General features: G+C 43.3%; 1 protein-coding gene and 1 long non-coding RNA gene across 4 annotated transcripts in view; both read left to right on the forward strand.

The window, feature by feature from the left end:
* The window catches only part of pikfyve (phosphoinositide kinase, FYVE finger containing), a 116580-nt gene extending 108493 nt beyond the window's left edge, over window positions 1-8087 (forward strand). For all 3 annotated transcript variants that reach the window (XM_067987889.1, XM_067987891.1, XM_067987892.1), the window contains 5 exons: window positions 2727-2830; window positions 3897-4025; window positions 4481-4742; window positions 5150-5224; window positions 6743-8087. In XM_067987889.1, coding sequence (XP_067843990.1) covers window positions 2727-2830; window positions 3897-4025; window positions 4481-4742; window positions 5150-5224; window positions 6743-6858 — 686 coding nt within the window. In that variant the 3' untranslated portion in view covers window positions 6859-8087. The remainder of the gene's footprint in view (window positions 1-2726; window positions 2831-3896; window positions 4026-4480; window positions 4743-5149; window positions 5225-6742) is intronic.
* Window positions 8088-17687: 9600 nt separating this feature from the next.
* LOC137323873 (uncharacterized) lies at window positions 17688-21682 on the forward strand. Its single transcript, XR_010963460.1, has 3 exons — window positions 17688-17853; window positions 19457-19479; window positions 21431-21682. It is a non-coding gene; the product is annotated as an uncharacterized lncRNA (long non-coding RNA).
* Window positions 21683-23125: the final 1443 nt, after the last annotated feature.

Here is a 23125-nt window from a genome sequence, read left to right on the forward strand (position 1 = left end):
CTTGATGCCTTTTGTGTCTAGAAATCTATCTAGCTCCTTCTTAAATATATTCAGTATCTTGGCCTCCACATCCTCTGTGGTAGAGAATTCCACAGGCTCACCACCCTCTGAGTTAATAAATTTCTCCTCACCTCAGTCCTAAATGTCCTACCCCGTTTCCTGAGACTGTGACCCCTCGTTCTGGACCCCCCCAGCCAGGGGAAACATCCTCCCTGCATCCAGTCTGTCTAGCCCCGTTAGAATTTTATATGTTTCAATGAGATCCCCCCTCATTCTTCTAAACTTGAGTGAATACAGGCCTAGTCGACCCAATCTCTCCTCATACGACAGTCCTGCCATCCCAGGAATCAATCTGGTGAACTTTTGCTGCACTCCCTCTATGGCAAATATATCCTTCCTTAGGTAAGGAGACTAAAACTGCACACAATACTCCAGGTGTGGTCTCACCAAGGCCCTGTATAACTGCAGTAAGACACCCTTGCTCCTGTACTCAAATCCTCTTGCAATGAAGGCCGACATGCCATTTGCCTTCCTAACTGCTTGCTGCACCTGCATGTTTGCTTTCAGTGACTGGTGTACAAGGACACCCAGGTCCCTTTGTACATCAACATTCCCCAACCTATCACTATTTAAATAATAATCTGCCTTTCTGTTTTTCCTTCCGAAGTGGATAACTTCACATCTATCCACATTATACTGCATCTGCCATGTATTTGCCCACTCACTCAACTTGTCTAAATCGGCTTGAAGCCTCTTTGCATCCTCCTCACAACTCACGATCCCACCTAGTTTTGTGTCGTCAGCAAACTTGGAAATATGACATTTGGTTCCCTCATCCAAATCATCGATATATATTGTGAATAGCTGTGGCCCAAGCATGATCCCTGCGGTACCCCACTTGTCACTGCCTGCCACCCCGAAGAAGACCCATTTATTTCTACTCTCTGCTTCCTGTCTGTTAACCAATTTTCAATCCAGGCCAGTATATTACCACCAATCCCATGTGCTTTCATTTTGCACACTAACCTCTTATGTGGGACTTTATCAAAGGCCTTCTGAAAATCCAAATAAACCACATCCACTGGTTTTCCCTTATCTATTCTACCAGTTACAGCCTTAAAAAACTGCCCTTATTTCCCCCTACACCTGTGTTCTGCCTGGTTTTCCACTGTATTCTGTACCTAACCTCTCCTTTCTGTTTTATTTTAACCTTTATTTCCTTTGTCACCCAGGGAACTCTAGCTTTGGATGCCCCATCTTTTCTCCTTATGGGAATATGCTTGGTTTGTACCTGAACTATCTCCACCTTGAAAGCCTACCATTGCTCATTTACTGTTTTCTTGGCCAATCTTTATTTCCAGTCCACCTGTGCTAGATCCATTCTTAAATCACTGAAATTGTTTCTCTTCCAGTTGGGTATTTTCACCTTTGATGTTTCTTTGTCCCTTTCCATAACTACTTTAAACCTAATTATATTATGATCGCTATTACCCAGATGTTCTCCCACTGAAATACACTCCACTTGCCCTACTTCATTCCCTAGAACTAGATCCAGCATTCCTTCCTCATTGGGCTAGAAACATATTGATTAAGAAAGTTCTCCTGTACTCAGTTTAGGAATTCTTCACCCTCCTTGCCCTTTACTCTTTTTTTTTTCTCAGTCTATATTAGGGTAATGAAGTCAACTACTATTACTGCTCTATTATTTTTACATTTCTCTGAAATTTGCCTATAGATTTGCTCCTCTATCTCCTTCTCACTATTTGGGGTTCTATAGTAAACACCCAGCAATGTAACAGCTCCTTTTCTGTTCCTTAACTCTAACCAAATAGATTCAGTCTTTGAACCTCCTAGTATATCATCCCTCTGTAGAACTGTAATATTATCCTTGATCAATACTGCCACCCCTCTCCTGTCCTTTTTTCCTTCTCTATCCCTCCTGAGTACATTGCAGCCAGGAATGTGTAGTTCCCATTCCTGCCCATGTTTAAGCCAGGTCTCCGTTATAGCCACTATATCATAACCCCATGTGGCAACTTGTGCCTGTAGCTTGTCAACCTTATTTGTAACACTCCTCGCATTAACAGACATGCATTCCAACACCATGCTAGTCGGCTTTGCTTTTTTCCTGCTCTTTCTATACTATCCTTTGTTCTGTTGCTGTTTGCCCCTCCTAGTTTTTTATGCACCATGTCTAATATTAATATGCAAAAACATTTATACTTATAAGCACTTTAAAAAAAAAATCAGAATATTTGTATTTCTTTTGAGTCTTCAAAATTATAGAAGACTTTTTATTGAATATCAAAAGCAGTTACATTGCCAACTTCACACTACAATCCAAGCAAGAGTGAATTTGCATTTATCTGGTGTCTTTCATTATCCTCAAGATGAACCAAAGAGCCATTGAGCTACGTTTTTGAAGTATAGTAACTGTTGTTATGTAGGTAAACACATAAGCTAATTTGTGCATAGTAAGGTCCCACAAACAGCAAATGAGACAAATGACCAGTTAATCTGTTTTGGTGATGTTGATTGAGGAATGAATTTTGGTCAAGACATTGGGAGAAGTCCCTGCTCCTTGAATTGTGCCATGTGATCTTTTACATCCAACTGAACAGGCAGGTGAGACCTCAGTATAATATTTCATTCAAAAGATAGAGCAAAAGTGCTGACAAATCTCTTGGGTGTGATTTTTATCAATTTAAAAATGTAATCTTTTCTAGATGACCGCTTTATTCTGAAGCAGATGCCTCGCCTGGAAGTACAGTCTTTCCTGGATTTTGCTCCTCATTATTTTAATTATATTACAACTGCTGTTCAGCAAAAGGTAACCGGGGGAGGAGGAGGGGGGTTGTCCATTTTTCTACCAATTCGCTGTTTCCTGTACTAAAAACTTTGATTTCTGGGTGTCTGGTTTCCTGCAACACCTTGCCCCACTTATGGTCAGTGAGTGCCAATGGGCTGTTCAACCTCTGGAAACTTCACCACCAAGCTTTGAAATTTTTCTTGTAGTTTTGAATAGATTGGGAATGGTAGTTTGTTTACCTGTGGTTATAATCTCCAATCATTGCCCTTTGCGCGATTAATGGAGATAAATGCTATTTGTAAACTATACAAATCACACAGGTTCTAATCCACATTCCTTGCTGTGAAAAATAAAGCCTTCAACAATTCAGTTCTGCAATGCCATTTTTAGCAATTAAGCTACTGTCATTTTTGGGATGCTACAACTTTAAGGCAAAATGTTCGTTGGATTCTTACGCTACCAGTACTTTGGGGAAAACAAAAGGTACTGCTGAAGTAGTTGAATATTGGTTCATATAAACAAATCTGGACTCTGCGAGCATCTGATCTTGACCATCTTGGAAAGATGCCTGCAGTGGAAAAATTGGAGGGCGAGTTATTCCGGGCAATTGTGCACCTCCCAGCAGCATTATACATACGATAGGCCAGAGAGCTACTTCAAGAATATTACATGGCACAGGGTGACAATAAAAGAATTTTAAATAAATTAAATTTAACGGGGGATATAAAGTCATTTTCAACTGAATAAACAGTAAACTAGTGATTTACTAATTCAAAGCTTCAGCTTCTACCATTTATCAGTATATAATATCACCACTCAAGTGCACCACCTGGTGGCGATGTGTGTGGACTTGGATTATTCCACTCTTTGAATTGAAAGTGATTTGGGGAAATGAATTAAACAAAAAAATTGGTTAAAATGCATACAAAAGATGCATACTTGTATGTATTATTTCCATTCTCTTTTATAGTGATTCCAACTTCAATTTCCAAAACAAATTTAATCTTAATGTATTAAATTACTTATTTTAAATTGGGCATTAAAATTACATGTTTAACTTTTCTTTTCCTCCTAAAATACTATACAGAGACCTACAGCATTAGCCAAAATTCTGGGGGTATATCGAATAGGCTACAAAAACTCTCAAAACAATACAGAGAAGAAACTTGATCTTTTGGTTATGGAGAATCTATTCTATGGAAGAAAAATGGCTCAGGTACGTGGCAGTAGCAATTGCAAATAGTTTGGGTTCACGTCTGGTTTCTAATTAGAATTGGTAAAGATTTGGAAAATGAAGACAATTACTGTGTCCTGATTATATATCCTACCTCTACACAGCAGTACATGATTTCTTTAGAACTGTAGTATATTGGTTTACAATTAAAAGGTGCATCAGTTTTTACTTGATTCTGAACCATTTAATAAACAGAACTAGCATGATTTTTCTAAACAACATCAAGATAAAACTGGGAAAACAGCCCTGATAACACAGAAAAGTTGAACTTTGCTTTGGACTATTTTATCAAGCTTTGTGCTACAAGCTGATATCAATCCAGGTAGCATTTTAAACGTTGTAGTTCCACCACTGGAGTTTGTGTTTAAACTTTCTTCCTGAATACAAACTTCTGTATTTTTGATTGTCATTAAATAATTATTACTTTTTTTCTACAGGTTTTCGATTTAAAAGGTTCCTTAAGGAATCGAAATGTTAAAACGGAAACTGGAAAGGAGACATGTGATGTGGTATTACTGGATGAAAACCTATTAAAAATGATTCGTGATAACCCTCTTTATATTCGATCACACTGCAAGGCTGTGCTACGGGCATCCATTCATAGTGATGCATACTTTCTGTCAAGCCACCTCATCATTGACTATTCCCTACTTGTGGGCCGAGATGACACTACAAATGAATTGGTTGTTGGAATTATCGGTAAGTGGAATGGAAAGTAGTTTACGGTCTTTAATATGTTGCATTAACCATAAAGTTGAACACAATGTGGACATGGTTGCCACTACGGGGTGGGGTCGGGGGGGGAAGAGATAGAATGAGGAGAACATCAGTGGTGCAGAATAACACCCTTTTCCCCCGTCAGTGGGAAAATGACTTACTTTCTCAGCAACTCTTTTATAACCAGCTGCGACCAGGAATTCAACATGAGAATAGATCGGAACACATAGTGGAGTACATTGGTACACTGACATGCTGTACTGCAAATGCAGCTAGTTTGTGCTTGTAATTTTTATCCTTGTTGCACTAACAAAAGAATGCAAAGAAAAATTTATGTGCCTTATTTCCTTCAAATTATCTTCCTGACTCATTTCTTTTAACTTATTTAGATTATATCAGGACGTTTACTTGGGATAAAAAACTTGAAATGGTTGTAAAGTCTACAGGAATCTTAGGTGGACAAGGTAAGTCTATAAGTAGTTGTTTATAGGCACATTGTACAAATAGCAGAACTGCTATTGAAGAAAGGAATGTTAAAATATCCTCAGGATTACAAGCCTCTAATCAGGCAGAACAAGGAATGAGTGGTTTTGTCCTAGTTCTCTGTTTTCATACTTACCTGACTTATTTTTGCAAGAATAAAACTTTATGTCCAGAATTCATGAAATGTTCTATATATTTTCCCACCAGCTGTTTAAGCAGAACAGCACGTACTAAACCTTTAATCCTGACTTTCAGAGCTCACTTGGAAATATCTACTACTGTCTGTCCTTACTGTCCAAAAAACTATTCTTCAGCCCTATGTCACTGTTGTAAACATAAGAGCAACATCCTCACTGTTGTGAAACCAGAGTTTAGTTCAGTTCATGTTATTATGCTTGCATTACACTTAACTGTAAATGAGCATAATCTGTTAAGCAACCCATATTCTCTAGCCTAGCTTTGTGTTCTTAGGTAATAGTCTGTGTGCTGCCGTGTTTTAGTGTGCCTGATCTGTTTTTGGTCTTTTCTGTCTTTCTTACTCTAAATTATTTCAGCACTCATCTCTTAGACAACTGTCACGGGTGAGCCCCAACGCCCCATGTCTTCACATGTCCATCTGGCCTTGATATCCGCTTAAACTTTCTGTAACATGTCTGACAAAAATTAATTAGAAAACCTTGTCATTTATATTTTAAGCTACTGGAATTTATACCAAGCCTCCACAAGAGTTTTCTTTTTCTCTTCTGGTCTAACTTATCAGTTCCTGTGAGGAATGCAATAGGCCAGGTTGACTAATGTCCTATTGATGTTCTGGCACTTGTGTACTGTGACAGAATTAAAGAAGTTAATACGATGCCAAATCTTAGACATAAATACTTCAATTTTTGTCATAGTGTTGGCATTGCCTTTTGCTCAATTGCTTTCTCGCACAGATTAATTTTGCAGATCTTTCGCTCAAAAATGTTAATTATGACTGTTCCCCTCCATCTAGAAATTAAAGAGTCCATGATGGTCCAGATTGTATCTGGTTCACTGGACTGAGTGGGTTTGAAAAGGCAATTTCTCATTTTGTATTTGTGGCACTGTAGTCCCTTTTTAATATTACCATGCAGTTTATTTTTTGGAAATGTCCTTATTGAGTTTATTTTCATGATTTTTCCAGTTAGCAGAATAACAAAGTATTACATGATGCTTGTAGAAAGCATAGCGGGACTTTCAGAATTTGCATAGTTATGTGCAATAGTAATAAATAGTAAACCATTAAGTCTATTAAATAAGTTTTTCTATACTTACGCAATGCACGGTGCAGACTGGCTTAACATTGATTAGGTAGCTAGACTTTTTTTAACTCTTAACAATTTCAGATCTATAGATTTTAAAGCCAGTTAAATGCCTTACTTCAGCCACTAGTTTTCTTATCACTTCAAGTAGTGTATTGAATGAAAATCTTGTACCACAGATGTTTTTAAAACACTACAATATTGCTGCTTTTTGCATAGGGAAAATGCCAACTGTGGTCTCCCCAGAACTTTATAGGACAAGGTTCTGTGAAGCGATGGACAAGTACTTCCTGAAGGTGCCAGAACACTGGACAGGCCTGGGTGTGAGCTGCTGATGAGACAAGCCAGTACTCAGGATAATGTTGGGTTAAACCACTCAACAGCATTACTGGATATATCCTATGGAAGGGGAGAATACATGGATTGTCCATTCAATAGGAAATGGATTCCATGGACAGCACTGAGTCAGAAAACACTGTACTTATCTGTTTTATTACAGTATTGCATCAGAGCAGAAAAATATGATTTGCCAGTTTCAGTGGGAAAAAAAATTATCTTAATTTTGAAGTTTATTTTGGGTGGATGAAACCCATTGTTTTACAAAACAAAAACAGTGCATATAACATTTCGAATGGTCCTAATTTGAGGGATATGAATGAGACCTGCAAAACTTGAACTTTATTTCCACTTTGACATGCTTTTTAAAAAAAAAGCATTATTAGATAATAGCGCAATTCATCAAGGGTGTATCTTAAAAAGCACAAAGTGCTGCTCTCAAATAATTAGTTCAATATATGCACACACATGCACAGTAGATGCTCTTTATAATGCCTTTGTGAGCTGTAGAAAAAGCATGTTATAAATGGGGTATACATAGATTCTCTATTAGTGAGACAGCTAGAAAAATACTTGCTATTTCATTGTTCGTATTGAGGGTATACTGCCTGTAAGTAGAAGGTTGGATAAATTTCAGTGTTGATGTAACACTCCCATTGCAATATGCTGCTGAAGGGCCAACAGAGCCAGAAACAAGTTTTCAAGTACCAGAACTGTTGCCATGAATTTTAAAGTATACTTCAAAATGCAGTATTTTCCCTATTGGTGCACTTTGTAAATCTTTTTTCTAACACGGGTACAGAAATAGATTTGTAAATAGAAAATGCTAAAAATGGCAAATTATGTTTTGAGTTTTTTGCATTCCAAATTCATGTAAGTGACTTTATATAACTAATATCTTGAAAGAATTCTAAATCCGACTAATTTGACATTTGTTTGTGATATACTTTGAAAAGCTGTTTTTGATCATGCTTAGAAACAGATACAGTGTCCAACACATGCATCTGGAATTTGAATTCACTTACGGGGCAAAGTTAATTTTAGAGGGTTGTTTAACAGAAAATAAATACCACCATAACTCTCTAGAAATCTGGAGCACTAATGTGTAATAAATCTTCAGTAAATTCTTCAAAGTGTTTTATAATGCTCAAAATGTGTGTTAAGTTATTTGAAACCATATTTTTGAAAAACTGTACTAATGGATATTACAATAAAATATTAAGAACAATATTAGTGCACTCAACATTTTTCACTGCACCATTTACTGTTCAAAAGTTCTAGTTGTTATTTCCTTTTAGGCCACATGCATTGTCATTTTATTAAATTGTCATATTTCATGGCGATGATAAAACATTTGAATTACTGGAACTATTTTTCTTCGGCTTATTTTCTTCAAACGTTCAAAGTATAAATCTGGTGAATTAGTGTCAAATCAGGAACAGAAAGAGGGAAAGAAAGATTGAGAGGAAAAAAAAGAGACAAAGGAAGGAATTTTATATTTTAACAATCTCTATCACTTTACTACCTGTAGGAATGAGACTCCACAGTTTCAGTTGTTCCCTTTCTGGGCTGGAGAGGTTGATTAGCATTGCTGAAACATAAATTTCATCATTAAAAGGTTTCTTACGGTGTTAAGTATCAGCCCTAACTTTCTGCAGCGAGTTTAATTGATGTGCAAATGCAACAATTTCTTGAAACTCACAGGGAGGTTGACGGTGAGCTGCCATTGCAACTTGTGGATATTCACAATTCACAGGGCACCTCTTCCTCGCCACAAGTTGCTGCACAATTTACACATTAAAACAGCATGCCCTTAAACTCGCCATTATTTTGGCAGCAAAATCTGGGCCAATATCATTCAAACCCCTTTGAAAAGTTCCAGGAGTAAGTGAGTTATGTCATTAAGTGCATTGTGCCATAGTTTGCTGGGGCATTTGCGCAGCTCCACTGATAGCTTCGCCTAAGCCAATAAAAGTTTGTTCTCATCGCTCAGCCCACCATTTCAGTCAATGGAGATTGCCAATTTGCTGGATTTACGCCATTATTCATGCCGCAGCAAGTTAGACTGAAAAATAATAGCATAGGTGACCTGGTACTGATGTGATTTATGGCCCTCACGTAACTCAGCCTGGGAGCCAACAAAAGGACCATCAAAGCTGTGGAGCCTCCAGCAGTCTGGAAATTATGCCCTGAGTTTTCTTCTAATTCTTTATCTCGACAGTGTTTTCTTACCAGTTTTGCTATCTGGAATCCCGTTCGTATCCGAAGGCAATTACTTTCAGGACCCCACCTCTTTTTATGTGTTAGGAAAGTGAAAGCATTGCAATGGCCAATCCACTGGACATTCCCCTATTCTTGATTATCATGGACGACCTGGAGGAGGAACAGATGTGTTGCACCGAGTGAGGCACCACAGCCGGCAACTGAGCCAATCTTCAACAAATGACATTTGAAGCACTGTCGGAAGAGCTGTGGGTGCACAAACTGCGCTTTACCAAGGAAGCAGTTGATCACCTCTGTGAGATGATCCATGAAGACCTGGAGCCGCAGTTTACCTCCAGCAAGGCTTTGTCAGTGGCCACAAAGTTGACAACGGCCCTCAGTTGCAACAAGGAAGGTGGCCGAGGAGTAAAAGCCCAGTAGTGGTAACGGTGTATCGAGGTAGTCAATTAAAAAGTTAAGTTTTATAAATAATGTAAACATTTTCCTGTAACAACACTTTAAATGTAAATTTGTGGAGGGTGATCGTCAGCAGCCAGATCCTGCGAGGCTTGTGCATCTGACACATAGCCTGAGGGTTGAAGGAAGTGTCCCTGGTAACTGCTGCCTTCCTGCTCGTCAGCAGCATGTCTCTCAGGGACCATGACTGATGCTGCAGCAGCCAGTGCTGCATGGTGGGACGCCAGTGTCAACTGCAGCATAGCTGTGGGCCCCACAGCAGGCAATTGAGCTGCCCGTGCAGCCTCCTGGCAGAGGTGGTCCAGCTTCACCCGCCTACGCCCCACGCTCTGGAATGCGCTCGCTAGACCCATCCGCCTCTCCACCTCCCTCTTTAAGACCTGTCCTAAAAATGTCCAATGGAGCTGTGTAGATGCATCCACCTTTGTCTGTGTATACATCTACACAGCTCCATTGGACATTTTTCTACATTAAAGGTGATATATGGCAAAAGGTGGGAAGTGGTGTTCCACAGGGATCTGTGCTGGCACCACTTGTTCACAATTCACCTATGATTTGGACTCTGGAATCAAGTACAATTTCAAAATTTGCAGACAACACTAAATTGGGGGGTGTAAATACAAAGGAAGAATGCGACAAAATACAAGAGGACATTAATAAATTTACAGAATAGGCGTGTAATTGGTAAATGAATTTCAGTATGGATAAGTGTGAGGTGGTGCATTTTAGTAGGAAGAATAAGGAGGCCACATATTGCTTGGATAATAAGTTTAAATGGGGTAGAGATCAAGGGATACAGATACACAAATCACTAAAAGTAGCGAGACAGGTTAATAAGGCCATTTAAAAAAAGCAAACCAAGCATTGGGTTCATTTCCAGAGGGATAGAATGGAAAAGCAGCGAAGTAATGTTAAACATATAGGAACAGGAGTAGGCCATTCAGCCCCTCGTGCCTGCTCCGCCATTTGATAAGATCATGGCTGATCTGTGATCGCGCTCCATATACCTGCCTTTGGCCCATATCCCTTAATACCTTTGGTTGCCAAAAAGCTATCTATCTCACATTTAAATTTAGCAATTGAGCTAGTATCAATTGCCGTTTGCGGAAGAGAGTTCCAAACTTCTACCACCCTTTATGTGTAGAAATGTTTTCTAATCTCACCACTGAAAGGTCTGGCTCTAATTTGTAGGCTATGCCCCCTACTCCTAAAATCCCCAACCAGCGGAAATAGTTTCTCTCTATCCACCCTATCCGTTCCCCTTAATATCTTATAAACTTAGATCAGATCACCCCATAACCTTCGAAACTCCAGAGAATACAACCCCAATTTGTGTAATCTCTCCTCGTAACTTAACCCTTGAAGTCCGGGTATCATTCTAGCAAATATAGAACATTGGTTAGACCACACAGAGTACTGTGAATAGTTCTGGTTTCCATTTATTGAAAGGATATTGAGACATTGGAGAAGGTGAAAGATTTACAATGATTATACCAGAACTGAGGGGATATACTTATCAGGAAAGGCTGAACCGGCTGAGGCTCTTTTCCAGAGAAAAGAGAAGGCTGAGGGGTGAACTCTTAAAGGTCTTTAAGATAATGAAAGGGTTTGATAGGGTAGATGTAGAGAAAATGTTTCCACTTGTGGGGCAGTCCAAAACTAGAGGCCATAAATATAAGATAGTCACTAATATATTCAATAGGGAATTCAGGAGAAACTTTTCTACCCAGAGTGATTAGCATATGGAACTCGCTGCCACAAGGAGTAGTTGAGGCGACTAGCATAGATGCATTTAAGGGGAAGCTAAATAAGCACAAGGGAGAAAGGAATAGAAGGATATACTGATAGGGTTAGATGAAGAGGAGTGGGAGGAGGCTCATGTGGAGCATAAACGCCAGCATAGACCAGTTGGGCCGAATAGCCTGTTTCTGTGCTATAGAACCTTGTGTAATAACCTCAACTTGTAGTTGTCATTTGCACAAGCACCAGCACGGACACCCACTCACGAAGAACTGGTTAGGCAGTCAGAAGGGTTGTCACCAAGTGAGTCACTAATGAAGCACTAGTGAGAACGTGGACCTGGGCTTGAAAAAGAGGATGAGTCCTATTTCTCCACAGAGGGAGGAGAAATGAATGTCCTGCTGCGGAGCCTAAGGGCCCAGTCTTCAAAAGAACAATAATGCGGGAGCATCAATCTCACGTGGAAGCAACGGAGATGGGCTTCAGTGATATGGTTGAGATGATGGATAAGCGGTAGGAGCCACCTACCTGGATCTGCAGCACATTGCAGGAATTTTCTTTTAACTTGCAGAACACCTTGGAGGCAGTGACAGCACTGGAGACTACGGCAGTGTCAAGGTGCCAGGAACTGTTTCGAAGGACATTAGTTGCTTCTGGGGTGGCAGTTGTCAGTGCTTCACTAGATGTCTTGAGGATCAGCCTGAATGCTACACTTGCACAGGTCTTCGAAGACCTCATCGTGACTATTTGGGTCTGTGATGATTCTGGCCATTAGCACCTCTGAGCCTGTGCCCATCATGGGCGTGTACAGACGTCACTGTCTCTCCAGAGTGTGGCAATGAACCTGATTCCTTTAGCCTCACTTTAATAACTTCACACAAGGCCGCTTCAGACATGGGGCTGGCTCCCCTTGATGCTGCAAGCATAAGGTTACCAGCAATTGGTCCCTCTGGGACAGTAGCTACCCTGATGCAGGAGTCACCTGAGGTCTCTAAGGCTCATAGGGAACCATCACAGCCACCCATTGCTTAACCTCATCTCACACAGGGAACAACTTGTAGGAATAGTAGATTAGAAACTAAAGTAAGTAAACTAGCTGGCAAAAAGTGTAGTCACAGTTTAAGACCTTTTATACCCTAGTTCTGGGGAATAAAGTGGGGCTAGTGGAGCATGTTCCAGTGGAACAGTGATTGTAATATTAAGTTTAGAGTAGTTATGGAAAAGGACAAGGAACAATCAAGCGTAAAAATACATAACTGGAGGAGAGCTAATTTCAGTGAGTTAAAAAGGGATCGTGCCCTGGTGGATTGGAACCAAAAATTGTTAGGCAAAATGGTAATTGAACAATGTGAGGCCTTCAAGGAGGAGATGGTTCAGGTACAGAGTAGACACATTCCCATGAGGGTGATAGGAAGGACATCCAAAGCTAGAGCTCCCTAGATGACTAAAGATATAGGGCTCGATGTTATCAGGGCTGCGAGTTCGCGGCCGGGGGGCTATTGGGCGCGTGCGTAACGCGCCTGGCGAAATTAGTCAGCCACCCGCGCGATCGCAGCCCAATTGGATCCACTTACCTTGTCTTCCGGGTTCCCCGCTGCTGAGCTGTGCTTCGGGCGGGCTGCGCATGCGCAGTAAGATCTGTCAGCTGGAGGAGCTCTATTTAAAGGGGCAGTCCTCCACTGACAGATGCTGCAACAAATAGAAAAAATTACAGCATGGAGCAGCCCAGGGGGAAGGCTGCTCCCAGTTTAATGAGGCTTCACTCCAGGTATCAATAGATGGGGTGAGGAGGAGGGGGAGGACAGAGATCATCCCCCCGGCGGGCGGGAGGAAGCGGCCTGCCTCTGCCACCAGGAAGGCCTGGCTTGAGGTGGCAGAGGAGGTCACCTGCACCACCAACATATCACGCACCTGCATACAGTGCAGGAGGCGCTTCAATGACCTCAGTAGGTCAGCCAAAGTGAGTACACTTACTCATTCCCCTACACTCCATCTGCCACATCACCGCCCCCACCCCACAATTCCTTCTGCACTGCCAACACTACTCTGTCACATCACCCCTCATACCCACTCAAACCTCATCCTCATCTTACCTGCACTTACTCACCTCGCCAGTACTCATCCCATCACTACCACTCAACCCAATCCTCATACAATCTCATGGCTCTATCTCATACTCACCCTCTCGTGCATCTCTTTCACAGTCAGCCTCACTCAACCTGCCACTACCTGTGCTGCAGCCACAGGGCAGGCATCACATATGTGCAGTAGGCAGCGTAAGGCAAACGTGTCGTGAGCATGAAGGGGATGCACAAGGGTGTTTGAGGGTTTGTCATGGTTTTTACTTCTATTTAATTTCTCGCCAACTCACATTACATATTATATTGGCACCACTACTGCCACGTCTTTGCGAATCTTGTCTGGTTTGTGCAATAATGCCCTTTCCTGAGGATCACAATGAAGACCCACACCTGATGCCACCCATTGTATCACTGCAGAGTGGGTGTAGGTGTATTTGCAGGGCTCTTTTGTGCAGACGGCTGAGAGACGTCGGCGACGTCCCCGGTTGCACCCTGGAAGGATGCGGAGGAGAAGTTGTTGAGGGCAGTGGTGACTTTAACAGCGACAGGTAAGAAGATGGTGCTCGGGCCAACTGGGAGCAGCTCGGCATGAAGGAGGCTGCAGATGTCCACGACTACATGTCGAGTGACTCTGAGCCTCCGTGTGCACTGCTGCTCAGAGAGGTCCAGGAAGCTGAGCCTCGGTCTGTGGACCCTGTGGCGAGGGTAGTGCCCCCTGCGACGCATCTCTCTCTGCGGTTGCCCTCCCTCCTGCTGTACAGGTGGATGTGTCACAGCACTCTGTTGTGGAGCTCCACGTGTCAGAGGTGGACGGCGAGGCTGGTGATGCTGTTCGCCCTCCGAGGAGGTCATGACTGCAGCTACGGCGGCCCCCATCCGGAAGATGTACATCTGAGAGGGTCTGCAAGGTAGGTAAGTGTGTCCTCACACCGGGGTTGCGGTTCCAGGTCGGTGAATTTTCTTGTTAGGAGGAGGGTGGTGGAGGCCAAACTTTGTCCAATATGACGGAGTGGCCTCCTGTCAAATGGACCATTGCAGCTGCCACAGGCTGCTGGCTGCAACACCTCCGTTTGAACTGGGAGTGTTTCCCCCAGTATGGGAAACAGTCTCAGTTCAGTGTAAAATCCCACCCCTCCTAATAAAACAGCTCAATCAGGTCTGTAAACGACCTGAACGAGCAACATAAATACTTTCAAGTGGCATCCCGCTGGCTTTAATTGCCTGCAGGATTCCCACCTGCGGGGGCTGCGTGCACACGCCGGCGCGTCAGTGGGGAACCCGGAAGTGGGCGGGTTGGAGCCGGGCTCCGGTCCCCCTCCGGGATTCCCCGATTTTCGGAGCCTCCCCGCCAGGAACGCACCCGATAGCGGGTGCTAAAATGATGCCCATAGAGACTAAATTGAAACAGAAAAAGGAGGCTTATGATAAATGTAAGGTTCATAATACAGTAGAGAACCAAGCTAAATATAGAAAGTACAGAGGAGATCTAAAAATGGGAATAAAAGGGGCAAAGAGAGAATATGAGAATAGATTAATGGCTAACGTAAAAGGGAACCCAAAAGTCTTTTATAAACATATAAATAGCAAAAGGGTAGACAAAGGAAGGGGGGGCGATTAAGGACAAAAAAGGAGATCTTCTTGTGGAGGCAGAGGGTATGGCTTAAGTACTAAATGAACACTGCATCGGTCTTAGAGAAGAGAATGCTGCCAATGTAGTAGTAAAGGGGGAGATAGAAGTGATATTGGATGGGATAAAAATAGATAAAGAGGCAGTACTTAAAAGGTTGGCAGTACTCAAAGTAGAAAAGTCACCCGGTCCAGATGGGATGCATCCAAGGTTACTGAGGGAAGTAAGGGTGGAAATTGCAGAGGCTCTGGCCACAATCTTCCAATCTATCTTAGATATGGGGGAACAGAGGACTGGAGGATTGCAAATGTTACACCCCGTTCAAAAAAGGGGAGAGGGATAAACTCGGCAATTACAGGCCGGTCAGCCTAACGTCGGTGGTGGGGAAACATTTAGAGACAATAATCTGGGACAAAATTAATTGGCACTTAGAAAAGTATGGGCTAATAAATGAAATTCAGCATGGATTTGTTAAAGGAAAATAGTGTTTGACTAACTTGTTTGAGTTCTTTGATGAAGTAATGGAGAGGGTTGATAAGAGTAGTGCAGTTGATGTTGTGCATATGGACTTTCAAAAGGCATTTGATAAACTACCACTTAATAGACTTGAAAGCCAATGAGATTAAAGGGACCCTGGCAGCGTGGATACAAAATTGTCTTTGGGACAGAAAGCTGAGAGTAGTGGTGAACGGTTGTTTTTCAGACAAGGGAAGTATACAGCGGTGTTCCCCAGGGGTCGCTATTAGACCACTGCTCTTTCTGATATATATTAATGACTTGGACTTGGGTATACAGGGTATGATTTCAAAGTTTGGAAGATGACACAAAACTCAGGAATGTAGTAAACAATGTGGAGGATAATAACAGACTTCAGGAGGACATAGACAGATTGGTGAAATGGGCAGACACATGGCAGATAAAATTTAATGCAGAGAAGTGTGAAATGACACGTTTTGGTAGGAAGAATGAGAAGAGGTAATAGAAACTAAATGGTAAATTTTTAAAGGGGGTGCAGGAGCAGAGACACCTGGGGGTGTAGGTAGACAAATCTTTGAAGGTGGCAGGACAAGTTGAGAAGGCTTTTAAAAAAGCATATGAGATCCTAGGCTTTATTAATAGAGGCATAGAGTACAAAAGCAAGGAAGTTATCCTAAACCTTTACAAAACACTGGTTAGGCCTCAGCTGGAGTATTGTGTTCAATTCTGGGCACCATACTTTAGGAAGGATGCCAAAGCTTTAGAGAGGGTGCAGAACAGATTTACTAGAATCGTACCAGGGATGAGGGACTTCAGTTATGTGGAGAGACTGGAGAAGCTGGGGTTTTTCTCCTTCGAGCGGAGAAGGTTAAGGGGAGATTTGATAGAGATGTTCAAAATCATGAACGGTTTTGATAGAGTAAATAAGGAGAAACTGTTTCTAGTGGCGGAAGGGTCAGTAACCAAATGACACAGATTTAAGGTGGTTGGCAAAAGAACCAGAGGTGACATGAGGCAACATTTTTTTACGCATTTTGTTATAATTTGGAATGCACTGCCTGAAGGGAGGGTGGAAGCAAAGTCAATTATAACTTTCAAAAGGGAATTAGATAAATACTTGAAGAGAAACATTTATAGGGCTATGGGGAAAGAGCAGGGGAGTGGGACTAATTGAATAGCTCTTTCAAAGAACTGGCATAAGCACGATGGGCCGAATGACCTCCTTCTATGCTGTAGCATACTATGATACCCCTACCTTTTTTCCCCACTGCAGCTTCACTACCTCAAGGATTGACTTCCCTAATGTTCTTCTCACCATATCTCCATCTCCACCCCTCCTATATGCAAGCTGCTCCAGTATTCCATAGCCCATGTCCTTTCATGGAGGTTGCTGGTTATTTTTTATTTCAGGTTTCAAACATTACATAGTCTTGCTTTCAGTTATATTTGATATTAGGCTCAGTATATTATGGTGTTGCAGTCATAATTGATGTTGCAGTTTGGCTGTGTGAATGGTTTTGGCCCTAGAGTTGGCTGTGCCTAGTTGTTTAGCTCTCTGTCTTGGGCTAACACGTTAGCTGCCTAAGTCTGGGATTTGGCTGTGAACTATCAACACTTTAGATTTGCTTCTAGGCAAATAGATATTGTGATAGCTCATTTAATGCCCTTTTGCCAGGAGTAGCATCCAAAAATATGATTTTCTAAGATGTGGTAAATGGTCCTCTTTTCCAGACGTAGGCTCCACCAAATTAAAAAAGTGTACCTGGAAGATCTGGGCCCAAGTGAGCATCGTTCTTTGCAAATACAACATGACACAACATACTTGATAAACATATGAACCATCAATCTATTGTGAAACCATTTTTATAACTTTAGTTTTGTTGATTTAAAACAAATCACTGCACGTAACTGGTGTAGTCTTCGCCATTAAATGTTGAAATGAGGCTACCCATATCCTGTCTGTGGTCTCAAATGTCACTGCCAACATTTCCCATCATTTCTCTCCATGGAGACGGGGCATTACTGAAGATTGGCACTGAAGCTCACCAGCACCCTCTGGCGGTACTCTCTGTGTAAATGCGCGCGCGGATATCTTCGCACGTGCGCGTGCAGTGTTTGCGTGCGCGCTCCAGCGAGAGACGGGTCTGCGCACTGGCTCGCCGCGGGAGGGGCGGGGGCGAGCCAGTGCGCATGCGCCGGGCGTGTATATCCGGGCGAGCGGCGCGCACGGCCTTCTTTCGGTGCTGGGATTCTGAGGCGGGCGGTCGCTGGCGGCGGGCGGGGGGGTCCGGCACAATCCGACTGCAATCGGCCGTTCACAGGAGCCATCCGCTCCCGATAACCCGTGCAATCTCTCCCTCTCACAGGTCCGTGTCAACATGAGAGCCAAGGTAAGCGTTCGCAGCGGTTTCAACCCTTTGTTTTTTGTTGTTGATCGGAGCGGTGGCTTCGGGCCCAGTTAAACGGCTTCTGCCGTGGGGGGAGGGGGAGGGGGGTGACCGGGCCCGCCGCCCGATGTGAACTCGGGGGAGGGGGAGGGGGGTGACCGGGCCCGCCGCCCGATGTGAACTCGGGGGAGGGGGGGGGGGTGACCGGGCCCGCCGCCCGATGTGAACTCGGGGGAGGGAGAGGGGGGTGACCGGGCCCGCCGCCCGATGTGAACTCGGGGGAGGGGGGTGACCGGGCCCGCCGCCCGATGTGAACTCGGGGGAGGGGGGGGGTGACCGGGCCCGCCGCCCGATGTGAACTCGGGGGAGGGAGGGGGGGTGACCGGGCCCGCCGCCCGATGTGAACTCGGGGGAGGGGGAGGGGGGTGACCGGGCCCGCCGCCCGATGTGAACTCGGGGGAGGGGGAGGGGGGTGACCGGGCCCGCCGCCCGATGTGAACTCGGGGGAGGGGGGGAGGGGGGTGACCGGGCCCGCCGCCCGATGTGAACTCGGGGGAGGGGGGTGACCGGGCCCGCCGCCCGATGTGAACTCGGGGGAGGGGGAGGGGGGTGACCGGGCCCGCCGCCCGATGTGAACTCGGGGGAGGGGAGGGGGGAGACCGGGCCCGCCGCCCAATGTGAACTCGGGGGAGGGGGAGGGGGGGTGACCGGGCCCGCCGCCCGATGTGAACTCGGGGGAGGGGGGTGACCGGGCCCGCCGCCCGATGTGAACTCGGGGGAGGGGGGTGACCGGGCCCGCCGCCCGATGTGAACTCGGGGGAGGGAGGGGGGGTGACCGGGCCCGCCGCCCGATGTGAACTCGGGGGAGGGGGAGGGGGGTGACCGGGCCCGCCGCCCGATGTGAACTCGGGGGAGGGGCCAGCTTTCCATTCGGGAGCGGGGTCTGGGATCTTGCCTTGCAATTTATCACCTTATTTTGAGGGTTTTCCTTTGCCCCCGTTATACCACTTGGGCCGGTTCAGCGGCCGCCTCCGAAACGAAAACTGCTGCAGGAGCTTCTGAATTGGGCCTTTGCTGAGATTATGCGTCTTGTTGGTCAAAGTCCAAGGTTTTCAGCGTTTTTTCTTGCTCTCTCCTGCTCTAGTTGTGACGACCATGTGATGGGATGTAACTCGTGCTTTGAGAAGGATAACATGGGGGGTGGGATGCTTTCAGTATATAGCATCTTACAATCTATCTATAGTTACAATTTGTACCAATTATAGCTCCAATCTGACAGGAAGTTTGTTGCTTCATTTTACATTAAGCCTTTTTCCACTTTGTACAATCAGCCCATTGCTAATGTTTATTGGTTGTGAATCTTTGCACTCACCCAAGCTCAGATATAGCACAGCTCGAGAAGAGTGCTCTCCACTAAACCAGAATGGTTTTCCCCATAATTCCTTACCAGGTGTCCTAATGGCTGTTTTAAGATTGCTAATTTGTGGTTTATTGTGGATAGTTCTGTGTGAAGGTTATTACATGTTATAAATGTCACCCAGCAGGTTAATGTTGTAACTTCAATATTTAGTGTCAATTTTAATCTTTCATGTTTTTGTTTTTTCAGTGGCGAAAGAAGCGTATGCGCAGGTATGTGATGTATCAAGTGTGACAATTTTTTTTTATTATTCGTTCATGGGATGTGGGTGTTGCTTGTCCTTGTGAGAAGGTGGTGAGCCGCTTTCTTGAACCACTGCAGTCCATGAGGTGAAGGTTCTCCCACAGTACTGTTAGGAAGGGAGTTCCAGAATTTTGACCCAGCGACAATGAAGGAACGGCGATATATTTCCATGTCAGGATGGTGTGTGACTTGGAGGGGAACATTCAGGTGGTGGTCCTGTGCCTGCTGCCCATGTCCTTCTGGGTTGGGGAGGTGCTGTTCTACAGAATGCTGTCGTTAGAGGAATTCATTTTGTATGCCTGTTAATTTTTCATGATCATTACAACTGTTAGATATTTTCTGGCCACTGGTCATCTTCCAATATATGGAATTATGAAAAGTTCTCCCCTCTCTGTTTTGGATTTTGGAGACCAGTGCACATTCTGGCTGGGTTGATTGCAGTCCATCAATCCAGCTAAATTCCTTTTTCTTTCCCTCTTGATCTGATGCCATTAACTTGCATTTGTGGCCCCATCAGGCAAAAGATTGATGGCAAGAATGCATTTACATTGCACCCTGAGGTTATCTCAGAATTGGTTTGGTAGTGTTCATCTGCATGTAATGAAATATCTCAAACCAGTTTGTGCACAGCAAAGTCCTATGGACAGTGAGATTTCAGGAGAGACAATGCAGATTTGCCAGAATGATATGTTATGAGCACAGGTAGCATAGATTAGGCTTGTATTCCCTTGAGTATAGAAGATGAAAGGTTGAACTAATTAAGGTGTTAAAGGAATTGATAGGGTAGATAGAGAAACTATTTCCTCTAGTGGGGAGTCATGATCAAGGGGGCATAACCTTAAAATTAGAGCGAGGCTGTTCGGGGGTGATGTCAGGAAACGTTTCTTCACACAAGGGTTAGTGGAAATCTAGTACTCTCCCCTTAAACAGCTGTTGAAGCTAGGTCAATTGACAATTTCAAAACTGAGATTGATATATTTTTGTTAGGTAAGAGTATTAAGGGATATTGAACAATGGTGGGTAAATGGAGTTGAGATACAGATTGCCCATGCTCTAATTGATTGGAACAGGCTTGAATGACCTGCTCCTGTTCCTATGTAGTAAGTTGAACTGCATTTCCTCGAGTCTCCCAAGGATTTATCCATGCCATCCCTCCTATTTCTCATCTACATGCTGTCCACCTGTGATACCCAGCTCTACCCTTTTGAACAGGGGTGTAACATTTGCAACCCCCTGGTCCCCTCATTGTTCACAGGATATATTGAAATATATGCCTATGGCCACCAATTGCACTCAGGGTTATCTTTGATTATTCCTTCTCTTTTGTTGTCCAATGCCTATCCCTGGAGTTAACTCTCAATTTGCCTTGGTTTACCAATTCCATTTCCTTGAGCTGTCTGAATACTTACATTTGTGCCTTTGTTGACTGCAGGGCAGTTGTTTTGCTTTAATTGTGGTCCCCAGCAGATCTTCAGTCTCATCTGTTATTCCCCTTGTATATTGTGCCACAGTTGCAATCTCATCCAAAGACAGTAGGCTGAAGTGTGCACTACAAGATCTGGCTAGACTACCTCAAACAATATCATCTTCCTCTGGCTGATTTGGCTTGCTGTACAAGGATTGTGTTAGAGGCAAGAATAATGGCCAAACCACTACCTCTTGAGATGATATGTTTGCATGTCTTCTCCTGTATTCTCCACCCCCCCCCCCATACTATGTTTTTCTGCCTCAAAGCCCTCAGCATGCTCATCTACATGAGAAGGTGTTGATCACTTGCTTTTGCTCAGCACACTGCTCCCATTTTGTTAGGCATTCTGTTGCCCCCCTGCCCTCAAAACTTGTCATTAGCCCCCTCTCCTCCTTAAAGCCTACTTTCCACCTCTTGTTGTCTCTGAACTAACGTTCCTAATCGTTTTACAGGCTTAAGCGCAAGAGACGAAAGATGAGGCAGAGGTCCAGGTGAACTACTGCTGAAGATGCAGTGCTGAACAGGCCTTGTTGAATCTTACATGGCAAATGGACTCTGGACACTTCTGTTTCTACATGTTATGCTTAAGACCAACAATTTATGAAGGCACCTCAGATGATGGTCATGAGAAGATCTTAAACATTGGACTGTTGCAGTACTGTGCCTTGATGTATAGTAGTTATAAAATAAAATGTGAAAACTTGTTTGTATCTTGCTTTATTGGCCTCCAAGCAATTGAGACACACTCCCAACATAGAGAACCTGTTGAATGTTTGTTTGTTATCCAATATGAATTGCTTGTGACTAATTAGGATCCAGATATGGCAAATTGCATTATTGGGCATGTGATTGAAGTACTGATATTTACATGGTGTATAAATGTAAGGAGTCGCACAACACCTGGTTATAGTCCAACAGCTTTATTTGAAATTACAAGCTTCCGGAGCTTTGCTCCTTTGTCAGGTGAAGAGATGCATAAAGGCACAGCATATATAGTCAGAACAATGCCTGGTGATTACAGATAATCTTTCTAACTGCCCTTTATCACTCCTCGGCAGAGAGATAATCACAGCAATCAAAGGAGTGCATCGTGTTCAAACAGGTTAGTCAGGGAAACATTACATCCAAGAATACAGAGGTGGGGTCACAAGGGGTCAAATGTAGCAGATGCAGGGGTTTGTATTGAAAACATAACTTTTTTGCTGGAAATCGCAGCAGGTCCGGCCGCATATGTATGGAGATGTGGCATCTCCACATTATGCATGGTGTATGTGTGTACTTTAGCCTTGTGTATTGAAGGTGAAAAGTGCTTTTTTTGATTGAGTGCTTTAGTTCCTTCATTACTGAATGTTGGTAGATGTTTAAATGTGTGCCTCTTGTGCAACAGTATGTAGGTTCTTTCTACTGAAATTAGTGTATGTGGCTCTGTTGCTAGTCAGCAATTTTTGTTGGACTTCAATTTTTTAGGTCACCCTATTGCAAAGTGACTGCATATAATTTCAGGTTCACCTATAGAATCTATATTGTGGTCCTGCTTTATATTGTGGACCTAAACTAAAATAAGTACTTAAGATGATGAATAATGCAAAAAAATTATAAACATTTTCAACTGAAGTGAGAGCCTCTAATGTATGTAGGGATATGTCACTACCCTATATTGTGTAGTGAAGGAAATCCTTCCAACTTAAATTGCTGCTGATCTTACTAATTCTTTTGTACCAGTTACTGTAAACAATGATTTTCATCTCAATGAAAATTAGGTCTAATGGCAAAATTAAACCCCATAAATACCACCAGTATTCATTTTGGAAAATGTAGCTTAAGGAATTTTACTGGTGATATTGGGAGGTCTTAGCTTGTGTTAATATATCAAAAATCAATCTAACCTTTTGGAACTAGACCATGTACCTTTTGAGTCAGGTAAAGTTATGATTGAGTAATGTATTAAACTCCCAATCTTAGGCATTTCTTGGACCAGTCCATTTGCACATTTTTCTTCTCCATTTTGGTTCCCATTTCAGTGGTCCTAATTTTTTTTCTCCATCTTCTGTTTATCTCTACACTTGTCTTCCCTGTGTACTACTATATTTACCCCTGTCCTTGCCTCTGCAGCAGTTTTTGGTTTCTCACCATACTACAATGCAAAG

Source organism: Heptranchias perlo, chromosome 7 (assembly GCF_035084215.1).
Source record: "Heptranchias perlo isolate sHepPer1 chromosome 7, sHepPer1.hap1, whole genome shotgun sequence".
In the NCBI taxonomy this organism is placed as follows: Eukaryota; Metazoa; Chordata; class Chondrichthyes; order Hexanchiformes; family Hexanchidae; genus Heptranchias; species Heptranchias perlo.